Source organism: Clavelina lepadiformis, chromosome 9 (assembly GCF_947623445.1).
Source record: "Clavelina lepadiformis chromosome 9, kaClaLepa1.1, whole genome shotgun sequence".
Lineage (NCBI taxonomy): Eukaryota > Metazoa > Chordata > Ascidiacea > Aplousobranchia > Clavelinidae > Clavelina > Clavelina lepadiformis.
In genome coordinates, this window is record NC_135248.1 from 5958554 (window position 1) to 5978627 (window position 20074).

General features: G+C 34.9%; 2 protein-coding genes and 1 long non-coding RNA gene across 3 annotated transcripts; 1 reads left to right on the top strand and 2 right to left on the bottom strand.

Moving 5' to 3' along the window:
• Window positions 1-1590: 1590 nt before the first annotated feature.
• Window positions 1591-6667, bottom strand: LOC143471123 (frizzled-9-like). The gene is made up of 10 exons (XM_076969494.1): window positions 6446-6667; window positions 6162-6325; window positions 5769-5976; window positions 5478-5583; window positions 5167-5328; window positions 4817-5032; window positions 3319-3485; window positions 2693-3151; window positions 2433-2592; window positions 1591-2317 (listed from the first exon to the last, which is right to left on the bottom strand). Exons 1-10 carry the CDS (start codon window positions 6549-6551, stop codon window positions 2104-2106), a joined length of 1962 nt encoding a protein of 653 aa, XP_076825609.1. The 5' UTR covers window positions 6552-6667; the 3' UTR covers window positions 1591-2103.
• Window positions 6668-6761: 94 nt separating this feature from the next.
• On the top strand, window positions 6762-7340 carry LOC143471076 (uncharacterized). The gene is made up of 2 exons (XR_013119473.1): window positions 6762-6897; window positions 7092-7340. It is a non-coding gene; the product is annotated as an uncharacterized LOC143471076 (long non-coding RNA).
• Window positions 7341-9540: 2200 nt separating this feature from the next.
• Window positions 9541-19885, bottom strand: LOC143470892 (dual adapter for phosphotyrosine and 3-phosphotyrosine and 3-phosphoinositide-like). The gene is made up of 7 exons (XM_076969180.1): window positions 19686-19885; window positions 19242-19361; window positions 17097-17230; window positions 16214-16350; window positions 12294-12404; window positions 11184-11357; window positions 9541-10306 (listed from the first exon to the last, which is right to left on the bottom strand). Exons 1-7 carry the CDS (start codon window positions 19706-19708, stop codon window positions 10268-10270), a joined length of 738 nt encoding a protein of 245 aa, XP_076825295.1. The 5' UTR covers window positions 19709-19885; the 3' UTR covers window positions 9541-10267.
• Between the last annotated feature and the right edge of the window lie 189 nt (window positions 19886-20074).

Sequence of the window (20074 nt, forward strand, 5' to 3'; positions counted from 1 at the left end):
CCTTCGCATTGAGAGGTCTCAGCTAGGATATTTTGGTCATGTCACCGGAATGCTTCGCGAAAGACTTGCAAACCAAGTCATGCTTTCCACACCAACCGGTAAAAGACCAATGTGTCAAAAAAACAGGTGGTACAAATACATCACTGACTATTACGATGATGGTCACGATTAGGTATCCCTTTTGCTTAACTAATCGACGTGGAGAAAGATCAAGAATTATTCCGGGATCTCCTGGAGGTGCTGCCCAACGAACCTGCTGAGAGGATGGAAACGGGTTACGAAAAGAAAGAGAGAGAGAGAGAGAGAATCTTGTCTCAAATATAGTAAGTTATCATTTAAATAAAACAAAATGCATCCACAATACTCGTAAACGAATCATGGAACCTATAGTATTGCAAGTATTCGTATGGTACCTGAACTAAACAGTGGCTCTAAACCGCGACTAAATTAGGGAAATGCAATAATTTGAACTAACGTATACGTATACAAAGAATCTGTTATGCTTCTTTGTAATTTGCAGCAGAATGGAAATGTACTTTTAAATCTACTTACGTGCAAAACAATTATATTCACACTTGTTATAGGCCTATTTCTCCTACCCTTAAGAAATTTTCAAGCAAGTTTTTTGGAAGTATCTTGAATATCTGGTTTTCGGTCCAATGTGGACAGTCTTACCCTATTCCGCCTTCTGAAATTCATTTCTACCATTAGTTTCACATCAACATTTGGTTTGTGATCGAAGTCTGAAACTTATCACAGCAGTGAGCTTGATCTTGTCCAGCAAGTATTCATCGACAAACAAGCATCTTCATGTCGTTGCCATTGAAATATAACACTCCGATTGTGAAAAGAATAGCTGGCCTATCTAGATTCTTGCCTTTGTTTTCACAAATCTCAACTAAGCCCAGTTGGTTACTGCGTTTGTTTGTTAGTGTACGCTTGTAGCTACAGCTGTAGTTTTGTTTGGAAAGTTTTAAAAAAAAGATTACGTGGTTTGCGTTCATGGAATGTTTGAAATAATTTTTTTCATACTATAGTTATACACGTTATTTCAATTTTTATTAACGGGGTGTCCTATGACATTTTCAAAAGGATACCAAGGGTTCCATAACGCCAAGAAGATGGAATGGTCTCTGACCATAGCTTATACACACTGCAATAATCTCTGTAGACTACACAAGAAATAATTTCAATGTGTTTTGAAGTTTACTTTGAAGTATTTGGAAGTATTACAAAAAGTTGTAGAAACTGCCATAACTGTGAAAATATAGCCTGGTAGGGATTTGAATTGTTCCAGCGCTGAGATGGCGGTTTCGGAACCCGCGTAAACTACTAGGTCTAAACATGTTACAATGTTCATTAATAGCAGTGCAGGCAAAAAGTGACAACAGAAAACGCTCCAAACTTAGCAAAGACCTACCCAACATTATATGCATAGCCCTATTCAAAATCCTGCAATGATGAAGAATACAAATGTAACAGGGTCAAAAGTTTAAAAAGAGAATCAACAAGCCTATTGTAGTTCCATATGCATGTAAGATGTCCTAATTAATGAGAATTATAAGCAGCTTATTTGTAAAAAGACTTGAGTCAAAGTACCATCGTTTAATCGATTTAAGCCTACTTTTACCATTCATACAATTGTAATTGACCGACAAATATGAACGTTCTGATTTGGAGAAATGAATATATTTACAACAGAAATACATGATAAAAGAAACACAATTTCAGTTCAGATACAGTGAAATATTGCATAACATAGTTTTTTCACATGGCAACGTTTGGTGAATGGAAGTATCGTAAGTGGTTTAATTTGTATAGGCATTTATCTCTGATAAAATAATGTAGTACGTACGCTAAAAGTTTTAATGTGCAAATGTAAGAAAGAAGAAGCAAGACTTGTCGTTTAATATTTGAATTAAACTTGAATAAATTAACATGAAATGGTACACATCAAAGGGTAACCGCACCCAGTCGTTCTCAAGCGTAAGCTATAGCATACCTATACGCTTATAGTCTCCGCTGCCAATCTTGTGAAAGTGGAACATAACCTTGTTAGAGCAAAGTATATGCATTTCTTTTTTTTCCCAGTAATTTACGTTGTTAATTATGACTGAAAATCAAGTTAGTTGTTCTGATCGAGTTTCGCGACTGTGGAGGCAAACTATGTTTTACATGTTCCTCATTTACTTCACAACCGCACTTGCAACGGCGACCGCTCTTTTCGCTAGATGTTGCCCCACTGTTATCCAATAAAGGCGCTGTGAATGCCGGTTTGGGTTGTTTATTTGTTTGTTGTTTGATCCGGGAAGTACATCTGTAATATATGTAATACATATATATATAAAGCATATACACACCATTACAAATTAAACTATAACGATTTTAACGACACTTTAAAAAAGTTGCATTATCGAGTTTTTTCTAAATACCTGCATGTTTGGAACAAATGTCTCCATGAATTAATCGTTTTCTTACTCCACACCCAAATTCCTGTAGCTACTCCCGCCAGAAAAGGCATGAGTACCTTTGTTACAAACGCGGAAAATGGGGGTATTGATTCTTTAATAGAACAGTTGAGTAAAGTTTCAGCTGCAAGAAAAATTATACGTTGTTTATAAACAGCCTAAGCAAGCGAATAGATAATTTTTCATGATTTGAATTCGCCTTTATATTTTATTTATATTTGCACCTTTTCTGGCTTCAGTAAATCCGCTTTTTACATTTGAATATTTGTTGGAAGCTTCAAGGATAACATTTTCCAGTAAATGATCTTGCTTGTTATTGGTTATAGCAAAAATAGAGCGATGCTCGAACGAATTGACATACTTTGGCTTGGGTTCTGTTACTTCTGAACAATGTTTTGTTTGGGAATGCAAAATCCAAAATGGATAATTCTGGTATTGATAGAAGTTAATCACCAGTAAACAAGCAGCAGGGATAACATAAAAAAACGAAAAAAGTCCCAGTTTTAACAAAAGTTTTTCAAAATTTCCAAGGGAATCTTGCTCTATTAGCATTTGCCGAATTTTAAGCAAGCTGCTGAAACCGAATGAAAGAATAAGAGACCCAGTCAGCAAATAAAAAGCAGAAGGCAAAATAACAGCGTATAGTTGCATGTCAGGGTCATGATTTCCTATGTAGCACATGCCTAAAAATTCAAAATCAGTGTTATATTGCATAGCCTTAAAATTCTTGTCAAAACCACCAAAACATAGCCACAGAAATAAACGACAAGAAAATTAAAACAGTTTCATGAAGCAGATGCATGCAATGCCTGGTGGTATGCAAAGACAATGATCGCAATAAAATATTTACCAGTCAATTCGTCACCATCAGTTTTTCCCAGAAACATTACAACTACAGTTTGTACTGCTGGTAGGGACCACGCAAAAATATGAAAATAGAATCCAAAACCCGATATCGCTTCATGACTCCACTTAAAACCAGCCGAAAGAAACCAAGTCAAGCTTAATACAACCCACCTGCAACGAACCAGAGTAACTTTAGTTAATATTGCAACATGTAAATTGGTAAATTAGTAAATTGGCGACTGGTAAATTACAGTTGTGTTATGGAAAACCCTATTGGGCGAGGTTGGCCCAAGGCAATTACAAATCGACAATTCGCTTTTAGTGGACTTAACTCGGAACAGTGGATACTATATTACTAAAAATATTTGAGGTTGGAAAGAATTTCATGTTTGAATCACGCAACAAGCGAATGGCAGCTAGGTATAAACAATACGTATATATACAATGTATTTAGAATGCTTCATGCAAAGAGCATGTTGCCAAGCATTTGTTGGTTAACTTTTATGCACTATAAGTGACCATCGTGTATTTTGTTCTGGCTCTGAAATCTATATGTATTTTGAACAATTCAACGACGCGTATTTTACAAGTGACTTTTTATCGTAATTTCTTGCAAAGGAAGTTGTTTTTATAAAGCAATTTCACCCTTTCAAAATTGTTTTTAATGCGCGCTTGTGTCACTTTGGGAAGACGAACGTAACCAAACAGTCAAACATGTGCCTCTGCTTTTCAAAGGGATTTGGTTTGCGCTGAAAACAGTTCAAATTTCTTTTTGGACGTATGAGTGTATCAAGTTGCTTCTTATTGGCAACCGAGCGAAACTGAGGGGAAAAGATCTTGTCAGACTCATTGAAATGATTCACCATTACAAAACTTGATATTTCAAACAATCATGAAGCGAGAAAGATCTATTCATTATCGGCGAGTCGCATTAAATACAACACCCTCTTTCTGTGCAACTATAAAAGGACACAAAATTAACAAAAGGACGACTCCAAGAAATTGCCTCATGCCCGACGCGAAAGTTGTTATAAACAACGTGTGCGTCCCTACTTTAACTTTTGATATTACAAGCGCTCAAACTGCGTACACTCTTAAACTAAAGTAATTATCAAAGTTTAGACGAGTGCTAGCAGCTGGATGAGCACCCACGTTTCACAAAAAAGGTCATTAAAGGCGGTAACCGTCAATTTTTTTGCATATGAGCGCATCCATTTCCATGTAAACGTAAAGAGAAACGTTTCAGTCTTCGTGCCCAGCATTATATCTATTTTTGTTGTAGATTTCTTTTTTCGTTTTATTTTTGGTGATGATAAATTTACGAGCTCTTTTATTGTGAAGATTTAATAGTTTTTGTCAATAAATTGGCTTTGTAAATTATCTTTTGTTTTCCGTAAAGTTGTTAAATAAGTCAACAAAAAGAGAAACAAACAAAATGTTCCAGTTCTGATTTGCATGAATTACCCCAAACCTTTTAAATAATTACTTAAACACACACTTACCACGCCGATGCCGCCATGCCAAAGTAATACAAAACTACGAAAACAGCTGTACAGGTCGTGTTATCAAATCCACTTGTCATATATTGACTTGCTGAAGTTGCGTTGTTATCAGCACATGACATGGAATAGATCGGACCTTTGGTCGATCGAAACAAGTACGCAGCAGAATACGCATTATAACAAAGAGCCATGAACAAGATAGGCTTTAATGGGTATCTAAAAGGAGTTAACTGGTATTATTTCATCACGTACGGCCGACCAGAAATGCAAAAAGAACTGTAGTGTAAATAATATTGTTTAAGATCCCGGAATGTAATCAAACAAACATGTTGTAGCCTAAAGTACTATACTTGAACCGCTTGTTGTCTATAAGAAACGTCAGCATGGTGACTGCGGTTGATGAAAAGCAAAATAGTCCGCATACAAAGAATATAAAGTAAGCAAGCCTTTTATCATCATGATTGAACATTACATCAACTTTCGCGTCGCACCGAGGAACACAAGCTTTGGACCTTCAAAAGTAAATAGTTAATTACTATTAAGTATACATTAATTATTCATAATTATTTTCGTTTTGAAAATAAGAAATGCACAGCTTGCCAGTGATTTGAGGCAAAGAATGAATTAAACGAAAAAACCTATCTCATGTAATTTAACTCACCGTGTATCGAAATAAAATTTATTAAAATTCTGACATGGGTTTAAACTTTCTTCGTTTCTTTGCTTGGATTTGTCGTCTGAATTGACAGGAACGTTAGAAGCAGGGTCTAAAAGTGCAGTAAAAAAAGAAAATAAACCGTGTATTTGGCAGATGCAAACACGTAAGGATAATTTGGCTATGTACATTAAAAATACAAAACAAGTTTGTACTTACTTAAACCATTCACGTACTATACAGTAGGTTAGGAAAAGTAGCAATCAATTTATTTCGGACCGTATTATACATTATTACCTTTTGAATTATTTTCCAGAGATACAGAAGTCACAGATTTTGTAATATTAGGAGGTTGCATACACAATTTCTGCTTTTCGGTTTGAATAGGCAGTTTGTTACAGTCAATGGTGGATGGCCACTCAAAATGAGCTTTTTGCATAACTGGTTCGCATTTGCTGCGTACTTCTTCACACATTGGCCTACACGCGGTGATCGCAACGTCCACCTAATAAATGTATCCAAAAAGTCAGCCATCATAAACAAAATTTATTTCAAAAGTAGAAGGCCAAACCGGTATCGAACTATTGGCACTGTGAGTATAACATTGCTGTATATAAAGTTGTAGTGCACCTTTCTATCTCAAAGTTGTAACAAAATCCATGGCTATGTGTTTCTCCTTATAATAAATACCTTGGAACTGCACATAGGGAAGTAAAGAGAGCACAGAAAGAATTGCAGTCTGTCAGAGCACTTTGTTTCTAAAAGCAACTGAAATTCGTTGATGCTTGCTGACGCTTCGGCTTGAGATTCGTGACCCAAAATGTTAGGCATAGTTGTCATATTATATTCAAAACCTACAGTCAAATGAAAAACACCGTATAAAATCATGTCGTTATATTTAAGTTCTTACAACGACTAATTCAGAATACAAACAAAAGCTTATTAGTCATTTTCCATAAGTAATCATTATCCACCTGCACATATTTTTTCCGTAATTGGAACGCATTGACGGTGATGGTGCCTGCCTTGCTGAGGCATGCCTGAGGATATCATCACAAGATTCAAGATTAACAGCAACATATTTCAATAGTCTCTGCACTATAAAATCCGACTGGGGTATTTTATTAACCTTTGAAGCAATAAGGTACTACACAATGATTCACTAAAATAACAATCCTTTTTGTCGTTACTTTGAGGGCCCTATGTAGAAAAAAATGATACGTAAAGTATAATTCAATTGATCGAAGCGAATTTTTGATGTTGTGTTTGCCTCCGCATTGCTTTTATTAACGGGTACTTAAAAGGAGCACTCAGGAAAACACATAGCAGAAAAATAAAAAGTCAAACTGCTAGAGCCGAGTAATAAGTTTGTATAGTAACTACAAAAAGCCAACATAGCTGCCTAAAATATTCAAACTATCTGAAGGTAAGTTGAAAACGTCTGTCTGGTATTGAACGAAATTAATTTCACTTATCGTTTAAGTCTAAACATGTTAATGGTTAATGGCTAAACATGGTTAGTTTAATAATCTTTTATTTTTAGGCTCATTCTCGCCAATTTACCTTTAAATCAACCTTAACGAAATAATCTAGGCTAAACTACATAACGTTATACATCAGGCTGCAGTTCTTTCTGTGAAACACCAGAACGTAACTAAAACTCGCCTTCTGCTACATTGGAGACTACCAAACATCTTATAGATATCAGGTGTGTAGTAACACAGACACCGAACTCCTCGCAAGATTACATTTCCTGCTTTCACTCGCTTGACTGTGAAGTCTAGAAGGGGAGTAATTTTTCGAAATTTTTGTACCATTTTCTGAATGCCTTGTCCTTCTTGCAAAAAGAAATAAATTTGTTGTATACCATTCGCGGTCATTTAGACTCGTGATACAAGCTTATTATTGATAAGTTATACGAGTTATATGATTAATAAGTTATCTCGTACTTTGGGGCACGTTGTTTCCACAATGATACGCATACCTTTACCGTCATGCCTTATTTTAATAATTTCAGGATTAGATAGAAATTAACCTATCTTGAATGCAAACAAGATCACATACAGTATAAGGTAATTATAAACGCAGTCGGTGATTGACTTTCACCAGAACTGTTTTAGCTTTCCTGGGCAATAATTCTTGACGTCACTACAGACGACTGATAATAAAATTGACTGTGATATTTTATAGTCATTAACTCATAACAAACTAACGATAAATAATTTTCTCACTTAAACTTCAGCTTATGTTGGCAAAGTACTGTTAGGTATTCAACAGTTTCGTCCAATGTTTTAATGCTCTTGCCGCCGGGAAAAGGTAAGTATCGGGAAAATATAGAGAAAACAAACGACCACCGAACTAATTACTGTTGAATACGAAGCTAGCAAAACAAATTATCGGGATGAGCTTAATAGGGAACGAAAATTGGCTCCTTTCAGCTATAGCACCAAAATGCCAATTTAAATCAAAACCGTTGTCAACTTTTGACAAGTGACAATAAGCTACCACAACCACAATTCATCTCATCCTCGACGGCTCGTAAGCAATTAAAACTATTCACCGTGTCAAGTATAACTTGGTTTTATAACTACCTTCAGAGCTTTTTCTACCGAGTTGCGTGAAACATAACAGAAGACACGATACTTCATCCATGGTGTTGACCTACCATCATCATGCACAAAACTGAACGAAGTCAGAACTTAGTCAAGTTTTAAAGGACCTTGAACTGTAAGCATTGTAATTGTAAGTGCAGTCACCTCAACCAAAGCGTTTCGATCAACATTTTGCAAACAGCACAGATGAAAGTGAAAATGGACAGAGCTCAAGTTAAGAATAATACACCGTGCGATTGAACTAAATCGCTCCGGGCTGAAGTAGCTCATATTTCAAAGATGGAGCCGCTCTGTTTTGCTTTGTATGTTGTTATAAGTATAGAAGCGATGGATTATTTTGATGATATCTTCTTTCAAGGTATTAAATCTTTTTCTACAGATTTTGTTGAGGTGTTTCATAAACTTATTATTTATTTATTCTATTTACAATTTAAGTACATTGGCAACCTAACGATATCATACCACAGTCCTACACTGATCAGAACAAACCCATACGTTTACAGATCTTAAAGTGTTATATTTTACTTTTGTTGCTATGGAGAAATGGTCTTCAATGTTTTTACAGGTAAGACTTCATTGATTAGTTCCTCCTTCTTGGTAAGCGATATTTGCATCGAACGCTTACATATGAGAAGTGAGCAAGTAATATTCACACAAAACAGCAGGAATCACTCCAGAAGATGAGACCATTGGCGAGAACTAGACATCTCTACGTAGACTATGATAATCTCCAGCATTAATAACAACAAACCAGATGATTACCTGACAAACTGAGCAAGCCAAAATTTCAAAATTTAGACAAAGCAAAGACAACTTTAAAATTAGCTGTTATTTTATCATTTATTCAAAAATTTAGGCGATCGACCGATGATATACAATTTGAAAGAGCTTTCAACAACTTCAACTTTGATATCCGAAAGCAAAAACTTTATTTCCGCTTTTCATTTGATTTGACTGGATCTTATAGCCTAACTGTCTTCCGGTAAAGCTAACCTTTGAAAAAACATAACTTAAGATAAATGCTTCGCCCAATTTCAACAAACGCACCGACTCGCGATCAGGTTCGTAAATCACCTGCGCTACACCGTCATCGTATTGGTTGTGATGCCCTTGGGCAAGGCATTTGCGACCCTTAATCCACTGCTTAATGGTTCTGGCGAACGGCATCACATATGACAAAATATGTATATATTCTTCCATAAAACATAATACTTACGAATGCGTTTACCGTAAAAGACACACCACTGAGCTTAGTTGCCAGAACTCGAGCAGTTAGGAATCATCATCGAGTTATGGTGCGAAGACAACCATGAGATCGCGGTTTAAGATCCTGATGTTAATTGAAGCCGACTCTAACTGCTGTAATATCAAACGATTAGAGAAGAATCGGTGACTATCTAGAAGGGACAAGTTTCCTTAAAGGCGATTTTCCTGTGTTTTTTTATACTGTATATGAGTAAAGGTAACATGCAACGTTTATTCCAGTTCCTCCGCATTTAACATCAACTTGGTATGGTATATACAAAAGAAATTTAATTTTTGACGCAAAATGCACTATAACAGAGTAATTGGAATTTGATGTGCAAAGCAATGAAACTGTCCTTAAGATCCGATGTAACAAAAATGTAACAATCAATAAACACCGGAGCAATGATAAAATACGATAAAGCAAAGATTACGTTGGCAAATTGTGAATTACAGATTCTATGGTAGACATGCATCATAGCTTAGTCTGACAAAAAGTAGTAGCAGTTATGAAGTATACTGATGTTTACCGTGATTATTAACTACGGGATATACACGAATTACACACGCTATAACACAAATTGAATAGTTCAAAAAAATACCATTCAAAAACATTGGCCCGGATAACCTGACACGAATTGCAAAAAAATGTTGTATAATGAATATACTCAAGAAATTACAACTGCTTTAAAAAATAACTGAAGTGCACATTTCAGTAAGACACAATAAAGCAGCACAACTACATAAAAACTTATTGTACAAGGCATAGAAGAGAACATACTGAAAAACAATTTGCATGAAAAAGGCTTTGGAGAGTCGCGTTGCTAAACCAACCACACCGCAGATAAGTTTCTTTAGAAAATGGCACAACCAAACATTCGAAGGGTTTCATCATCATTATATTGCACAAACATTTCAAGTTATTTGCGTCAAACATTTTCAGGAACAGTTCCGCACCGAACCCTTCCGAATTTGTTTCTGAAAAAATCAACATGAATTTAGGATAAAAGTTCTTCGTGGAAAAATCTTCTGAAAGACATAATACAACAGCCTGGCAAAACGATGCGATTTTTAGGTCTTAAAACTGCAACTTAAAGCAACATTTCCGGTTATAAGTAAACCCGCCTGAAACTTATCACAACCTAACCGTAGTAATCGTGTAAATGCATGATTGCATGTGCTTTATGACCTTAATCATATAGGCTTACTCGAAGGGTTACGGTTATGCAACTTTAAATGATAAAATGACTGTTACCATTTCATCAAATAAAAAATTAAATTCATAAGTTTTGCTCTCACAGACATAAAAATTGTTTTGCACAAAAGCACGAAAGTTTAGTTCGGTAAGTTGCGTTTACGTTTAATTTTTAATTTAAAAAAAGAATTTTAACAAAATAGGTGGAAAGGTTTTTTAATTAACTTAAGTTAAATTTATTAATATATTAGTATGAGTGTCAATGATAATTAGTTAAACCATGGGTACGAACCAGAGCCGTATTGGCTCAAGTCAGTGACTCGGAACTGAACTCAATTTTTTCAAAGACTCGACTTGAATCGAGTCCCTTTCTAAGAAAGTACACAAACGACTTGACACGAGTCGGTTACTTTTGGTTACGTTTTGGCTTTAAATGTGTAACTTAAAATCATTCTACTTGTCTACGAATCCATATGGTGCAGCCAAATGAAGCAAACTTTGTAATAATCCAAAACGTTTCTGGTTAACAGAAACTCACAACTCTGATGCGTACTGAAATGGGTATGGGTACGAAAGAAAAATGCTATGAATGATACATGTTCAAAATTTATCTTGGCTGTTCATTACTTGAGATGGCAGTTTATGCCAGGAAATACTCACTATTTTCCATTTTATCATGTCCATCCATTCCTTCTGTTCCTCCTCCGTGTTAGCATAGAAGTACCACGTACGATCTGGATATTCCAAACGGAAACAAAACTTTTTACCCGTACTATCATCTTTCCAGCAACCTTGGCAGTCTTCAAGGTATAGAGTCTTAATGGGTTTCTCTTTCTACAATAACAACATTCAAAAAGAGGTACATATTACATTAATACCAAAATGAAGAAGTATGTATATTAATCAAGACTTATGTTATTGGTGTATAGCAGTGCTATTCAACCGAGTATACTGTACGAGTGTACGGTCTACAGTATACATAATCACTTCAAAAGGGTATATCAAGAGAGTATAGAGTCTGGTATTTTTGTAAATAAAGTGTTACCAAAAGAATCATGGTGGTAAAAATCTTTCATACACTCAAAGCTAAATGCATTAAGCTGCATTCTCTTGTCTGATGTTTAGTTTTCCTGCTCTATACAAATTAACATGCTTTCTAACACATGAGATCTTGAAGGTAATTCCCGGTATATACACAACTTTCTATTAAGATTTTATGCATTATGACAACACAATTCGCCAAGTCATATCACATGCTGTAAAGCCATTGAATTTTCTAGAATTTAGGGAGGTTTCCTTCGGCATCGGCTTGTGACCACAACTGTCGAAAATTGTAAGTGTTAGAGTTTAAAACATGGTGGTATTCGAGTATTTTGCAAAGCGTTTAGAAGTTTGCGCAGAAGTGCTACCATATATTCTGCCCTTTTTCTTGTATAGTGAAATTACACACGATTCAGCCACCATCAACTATCATTCGGCAAAGTACGAAGCTTTTTCAAAAATCCTTGGTGGTTGTACCAGGGCAAAAAAGATTGAAGGACACTAGTATAGAATAAGTGTAGACAATCATTGGAACTCGCTGAAGTAGGTAAGCATAAAATTTCACAATAGAATAAACCTTTTTCACGCTCATTTAGAACAAAACTGCAATAAACAGATATATGGCCGGTGGCCACAGAGTTTTAAACTTTTTTCATTGTCCAATATGATAAACATGACGAACTTCAAAACACTTTGTTTGCAATTCATTTTAAACATTAAAATACATACATTTGTGTCAGCATAGTAGCTGAGTTCATTTTTGATCAGAACAAACCAGCGAGTCTTCCAACTTTTCACAAACCAACCCTGCTTTGTCAAGAATCCCTCTTTGGAAGCAAGCTAAAAATGTAATGAAAATTTTAAAGGGTTTTTAGTTCTGTGCCAAGTTGCCAACTATATGAAGAATTAGTACTGAAACCGTATATGTTTAGACCAGAAAAATATGTCACAGTATTTGCAAAATAAAACTGCAAGCATATTCCAATATATTTAGCAAACGAGTAAAAATTTAAAAACTTCAAAAGTTTTTGTTACCTTGTAAGCACTTCGTTAACATATACACATAGTCAACTAGCAAAAAACGGTCAGATGAAGTTAGGGTAAAAATATATTTTGGATTCAAAACAACCTATACTTGTTATATAGATTCTTCCATTTTTGTCAAAAGGACGCATTGCAATCCCTCCTATAGAAACTTAGATTTTTGTCAGCAGTGAGTAGGGATATACGACATAACATTTTCTTACATCTTTAAAGCTTTATCAATAAAAAATTCTTCGAAGTACTGTAATAAAATATAGTTGCTGTATTGCTGCAGTAAATGCCACAACATGTGAAACTTGCACAAAAACTGCATCAACAAGTTTGATAATCTAGCTGTCCTATTAAAACATTCTAGAACTGTAGTTCCCAAACTTTTCTAAGTTGCACCCCCATTTACATTCAATCTAACCAAGCAAGGGAATTTCATCTATTACCTAGACCAGGGTGGTCCAAACCTTGGCACTTGCGCCGCGGACAAATTTTGTGCGCAAATACTTTCGGAGTTTTGGTACACTGTATTTTCCAGTGAAAAATTCGCAGTTGTTAAAATACACCCACGTTTTATTTAATTAGGTTGCATTAGCCACAGCCTGAGATAAGTTGCACATTATTATTATTATGGGATGGTAAAGCCTTTTTACGGCTAACACAATATTTTGTGGCGATACAGACATGATACAATTTGACATTACTCTGGATTGTTACTGATTTAGGCAGACCTCCTGCATATTACCTGCACGTTTACTGTGCTAAGGAAAGAAAAATGACACACTGGCGTTGTGTGTCACAACACAACAACACACCAGTCTGCATTAGTCTACTTGCAACTGTCCACCTGTATGATGTCACAGTTCTAACTCAGTCTCATACTCATCAAATCAAAACTCTTATAAATGTTGTCTTGGAACTGTCTTGTGTACTGTGACTGGACGGGCGTCCTAAACCACCGGACAACCCCATTCCAACAAGCATCCAACCAGTTGGGCTTTGCCTCAAAAGACTTACTGTTTCAACAAAGCCATCTGCACCACTTGAAGGTTTTGGCTCCAGCAAATAAGCTACCTAGATGACTAAAATCAAGACTTTTATTTGTTCTAGTCACATTGCTACTATTTGAACATGCCAAAAACTCAAGCATCAGTGTGGTTGTTGGGAGGAACATAAACGAAATGTAAAGTGGCAGAAAAGAAATTCTTGCTCGATTTTGCAAGTTAATCACCAATGCCGACTCCAATCGCATTTGATTATTGTTGTCCAAGGTGGCATGGGTACAACTTAACCACTTGCAAACCGGCATTGGTCAATTCAGCTCAACTTTATACAACGGGGAGTGACAATTTCTATGGATTTTGGGCGTCGCACGAAGAAGAAACCGCAGATCACATCATATCTTATTGCCCCTGCCCTGACATCTAGCTTGAGTGGCAGAACAACTGTTCATACAACGGCAACAACCATTGTGAAGATAGTTTAAATGGATCAAGAAGAAACCTCACTTTGGATTAAAAAATTTAAAACTAAAATTAGAAAAGATTTCTACAGGGTTTTATCAAAGGTAATGGATACATGGCCAGTTAAAACACTGATTGTAAATATGACTTGGACAAGATGACAGATTGTCCAAAATTTAAAAAACAAATCACAGCGTTTATAAAAGTCATGCAAAAATACAAGTTTTTTATAAAGTCTCCAGTATTTTTTGCCCCAGAAATCATTATCACATGACCATATGCGGTCTATGTTCATTATTCAATCATCACATTGGGGAGGAATGATGTTCTCAACGATCAAAGTGTGAAGGTGAGGAGTAACAGCATAAAAAAGTAATAGAATGCGAAAACATGTGTATGTCTTTTGAAAGTTTTCTGGAATAAGTACTTTAGAGAAGGAGTCATGAAACTAACAACTAGATATTGTTTTGTTTATTTAAACACCACTAGTACAACGATATTATGCTTTGAAATTTCTAAAATTTCACTAACTACTATTAAAAGATGTTTGACCAAAAATGACTTTTATGAAAATTTTAAATCAAACATTTTTTAAAATTGCTCTACAAGTGAGATGCAAGTGCTAAAACAAGTTAACCTTAAACCAAAGTAGAGTTGTCAGTAAAACTGAAAAATCATTTTTCTGGTATACTTACAGTAACAACTTATTCATTTAATCAGGTCAACTAGCTTTTGGACTTGCCCGTCACTTTAAAAAAAAGTTTGAAAATCACTGAATTAGACTAAAGATTTATTAGGTTAAGCTTTTAAAGAATTCCAAGCTGAGTTGATGTATAACTGAAAGGGTTTGGTTAGTGAGGCAAATATAACGTCATCATAGTAAACAGTGAAACTGTTTAAAAATGAAATATATACATAATTCTAAGCAACTAACTTTCTAAATTCCAGGGTGGCATATTTGTAAACATTTAGAGTTCCTTAACTCAATAAAATGTAATAATAATTTGTGATGTGCAGGCATAAAGTAAGTTAGTGCATCAAGCATAATGTTTTGTAAAGCTCAACCAAATGTTTATGCAGTTTATTGCTTATGAAGTGAAACCAAAAACGATACTTCATTGATATAGGTTAAAAACAAATTTAATTTAGAAGCAAACCAATGGGAGTTAACATGAACTGTGCAAAACAAACAGCAAACCTCAAACAATAAACACATTTTTATTAAGGTGGCCATACACTGGACATAGTTAGCATGAAAAGTGTCATTTCCAATGACTTGAGGTTGCTTGCATTGCAACACCATGCAATTTTGTCTAAACACAAGTCAATGCAATTGCAAGTTATACAACAAGACAAAACATATATATTATTTTTTCCACATTTCCAAACATAAGTTCAAGTGGCTTTTGACTGGTTATGCACCTGGCGAACATTCACACTATGTCAATCGTCATTGACTATATGTTTGGATGGTAGCTGCATCCAATAAAGCAAAGTAAGTTAAAATATAGCAACTTTACTTTATCAACAAAATAGCCAAACAAAAACATTTACAATTGAGCTACATGTATGATGAGGTCAAAAGTGCACCACCTTGGGTATAACTAAAACCGGAAAGATTTCAAGGGACTAGCTTGAAGATCTGCAACTTTTCCTGTACCAAAGTTAGATATTTAGACAATAACGTTTGTCTTACACCGAGTAGGATGAAATGTTATCTCAGGTTACGAAATTTCCTACTCCTATAATCGTATATCTATAATGTGTATTCACAGTTATTAGTGAAGACCTTGTATGCAAAACGATGCAGCCAAGTGTTAAACTGACATGTGGTAAAAAAATGGTCGCAAATCAGGGAGTGCTATAAAATGAAACAAGTACTGCTGTCTCCTTGCAGTTAAAACGGGTGGTGCAACGAGCTGAATTGTGACATAACAGACAAATTACAAGCAAGTCGGTGACAAAATTGTTATAAAAATTTCTGAACCCTTTCATTATTATTGAACCTGACAGAATTGGTTAATTTTGGGTCGCAGCATAAGACGAACACAATATCGCACTGTGTGCAGCAGTTTGGGGACCTCTGGTCAATATAGTTAAATAATAGATTAAAACATATTTTTGCAGTGTTTCAATTTCTATTGTTCTACTCACTGAGTTGGCATGTGTCTGAGATTGAAGATCTCTTTCAGTAGCACCGCTGCGAACAGTTGATTGCAGGACAATATTTTCATAATTATCAGGCTCCTCCACAACTTTTGGGTAGGGATGCTTGAGCAATACAAGTGTGCCTAAAATTCAAGATACCACATAATTACAACTGCTCGTATTTTTGAAAACACTCAAAAGTAGAGTTACTCAGACTAAACACAATTAAAACAGACGATACCATAATCAAAATGAAATGAAAAACAATAATCAATCCAGCTCCCACCATGGCCTATTAAAATAGAGCTGGCTTTCAGAACACTACTAGCATTTGACTTGTAAACTAAACCATCTTTTATCTACCATATAAACCTTCTGTTTAAATCTAGGGCCTTACTACAACAGCCATCTGTTCTCAATACTGCAAAAGACTTTTAATTGCATCAAGAAGGTTAAAAACAAAAACAAATCAAGAACAAACCTAAGACCTTTCTTATATAGGCATAGAACAACTGCCGTAAGTGGCTACAAGCAAAATGTGTCTGTATAAACCATGAAAATACTAAGATTGCACAGTATAAGATTACACTATTGATTTCTTCATATAACTATAATCCTAACACCTGTCTAATGCTTCTTTACCCTTTCTGAAGGATGCACTAGTGGTGTGCCGCACAGAAGATTATTCAGGTTCATGCAAATCCGAATATTGTGTGAGTTGACAGTGACAAAAACAAATCCCGAATATATTCGTTTTAGAAACAAGTGATAAAATTTTAAATTGGTTTACTTGCACAATTGTATACAATAGTACTTAACTTACATTTATGTTTGTTTTAGTAAAAGGTATTTAATAAATAAAGCTTTCTGAGATTCGTTTGTGAGCTACCTGAGTTTCCACCTAACAAAGGTTGATTAGCAAAGTGTGTGATAAGAGAATCGAGAGTGTTAAATTCAGTGATTCCAAACTTGAAAATTCTCCCTTCTTTTGCAATCTTGAAATGTTTTACGGAATCTCTTCCCCTGCAAACAAAACGTGCCAGTTAGCAAGCCACAAAATTCTTGTAGCGTTTCTCACTCCCTCACCCCTGTATCATGCAGGCATGCACATTTCAGAGGCGAAGCAAGCGACAATGAAATTGTCCGAGATTTGACTAATTTGAGCAGTTTCAAGCATTACTTGAAGTCTGAGTACATAATTATAACACAGCAAAAAATATTGTTTTAGAGTTAGACCTATATTGTTATTATATATAGTGTCTATATTGTTTAACAAGCACTGCTTTTTTATACCCTAGTGGTAACAAATAATTATTAAGTACATTATGAAGATGCTTAACTAATGAGCTAAAACAATGTGCCCATAAGTACACAATTTAGTAACTGTATGTATAATTGTATAGGATCTGTTAACCAATTTTCCTAGTGTAGGTTTTATCAAGATAGCGCTAAAAGATTTTCTAATTTAACATAAAACTTTCTACAGACTAAACTATTCATGCCTGAATTAGGCGCTATCACAACATGCTTATTTAAATGAGATGGGTGAACTACAAACATAATTACCCAACCAAAATTGTATCACAAACATGATGTGATCGGATATTGGTTATCAGTTATAATAAACTGACACTTGATTAATATTTGAAATTCATGTAACAAATAACATATCTCAAGATCCATACATGGGCTACTATGGAAAATTTCCTCATTTAAAAAAAAAAACTGGTCATCTTGTTCTTAATTGCCTCATTAAATTTGTGTAATTTTGTTTTACTTTCATTGGTTCAGCTGTTTACAACTACATCAAATACACTACATTGTATCTTTACCTATTGTGATACAAAACATCTTTGTAACGTTTTACTGATTAAACTAATTACATTTTCATTTTCTTGTAAAAACAGTGTATTTACCCTGTTAAAAATCAAAACCAAAGCATTTTTTGTATTAAAAATGCCAAAACTCTATTTTCTTAAAATTATCTTCTTTTTATTGTAGGTTTTCGAATGCTACTTCTTTCACAATTTGTCTTGCCAAATATCAATGCAAATTTTCAAAAACATTTCGTTTGTGCTAAACGGTTGCCGTTACAGCATTACACATTCTTCCTTTCGTTATTGAAGTAAAGTGTGTGATATATTTAAAAGATAATAATGAAAAAGTAAATGGAAAATGAGGCAGTTATTAATAAATAGTTAAGACATGACTTTCATAAGCTTTCATGATGTAACTGCAACAGTACAGCAGCTAAAAACATTAAACAATAATGACATTTAGGTTTTAAGCTTCCTGCAGTGGTAACACAGCGTGTATTAAGTCAGAACGACAATTCTGAAATTACAAAGTGCAAGTGATTTGATGTTAAAATATTGCAATAATGCTTGCTTGCCAGTTTTGGTTGGATGGCGGGAGTTAGGCAAGCTTGTAAAAGTTATATTTCCTCGATGTTTGCTGTAGCTAAAAGAAAAGTGATTACGCAGTTCGAAAGAGGAATGTCTTGGCGTGTTTGAAATGTTTTAGTTGTGGAACTTGACCCAGCGTACATCAAGTAATTATAAAAAGTTTAACAAGTTTCTGCCAACTTGTGCTGGTTGTTCCACATGCGTGGATGGTCTTTTTTCTCCCGTTTACCCACAAAAGTAGTGAAGAGAAGGTCCCCGGGGAGTTTATTGAAAATCGAAGGGCGTCCTGTAGCGGGTTGTACCTTCTGTGAATTTAGCACCTCTGGACAAAGCTATTAGAAAGCCTTTCCCAAATCTGACTGACTGACACATTGACCTACTGTAGGTACATGACACCTAGGACTGACAGGTTTAGGTGCATTACACACAACAATAAATGACATTGCAATAAAATATAAAAAAAATATTTAGTACAGTATGTGTAAAATTATCATATTAAACTTGGCAAGGTACCTTTCAAGTGACGGAAGCTTGCGACTATTTCCTATGAGGTAATAGTATAGCCTACTAAGAAAATTACATACATAGAAAATTAGAAACATTCCAAAAGGGAGAATAATAGTTAATACCTCACTGAAATTGAGTAGGTATTGGGATCTGAACCATCTCTTAGCAAGTAGCTTCCCTCCATTCCATTCGCCATTAACAAAGCCTCAGCAATGTGGCGAGTAATTTTTCCATGATACCAACTATAAAATACATTTATACATACCATGAGCAAATAATAAAAAGAGCTTTCATTTATTATTAACCTTAAGTGTACACCCAAGCAACAAAACCATGATAGGCTGTATTCTGTGGAACATCACTTACATGTTCTTGAATCAAAGTTATAATTTATGGGGACACCAGATAGTCAATGGTGCATTAAACTCATGAACTAACTACTTTCTGATTATCCATGAAATTATATTAGTGTTAAAAACAAAGATATGCTGGCTGATGTTTCTTCATTGCTGAAAAAATTTGCAAACCTTCACATGACAAGTTTTAATTGCAGTAGCGGTACTTACTTTAAATCAGCAAGTTCTGTCATTGTTTATTTGTGGTCTTTCAGTCTGGACTTTGTTTACAAACTTCTTGAAAGCAAACAAATACTGCTGCCAGAATGCCAAGGAACAATATATAGTGAAAGTTGTAATTCAACAGAAATTCAAAGCAGCATTGTATTTGTATATACTTTGCTTACTTAGTATCTAAATTCAATAAACAAATTAATCAAAATTTGTGAAATTATCATCTTATTACATAGAAATGCACCAAACTGGAAGTTTTGCATGATCATGAGAATAAACATTTAACAAATTGGATATTCCTACAAACCTCAATCTTCAATTTCTGCTCATAAACATATATCTAATAATATGTTGTCCATGTTACAACACCAATCAAAAGTAATTTT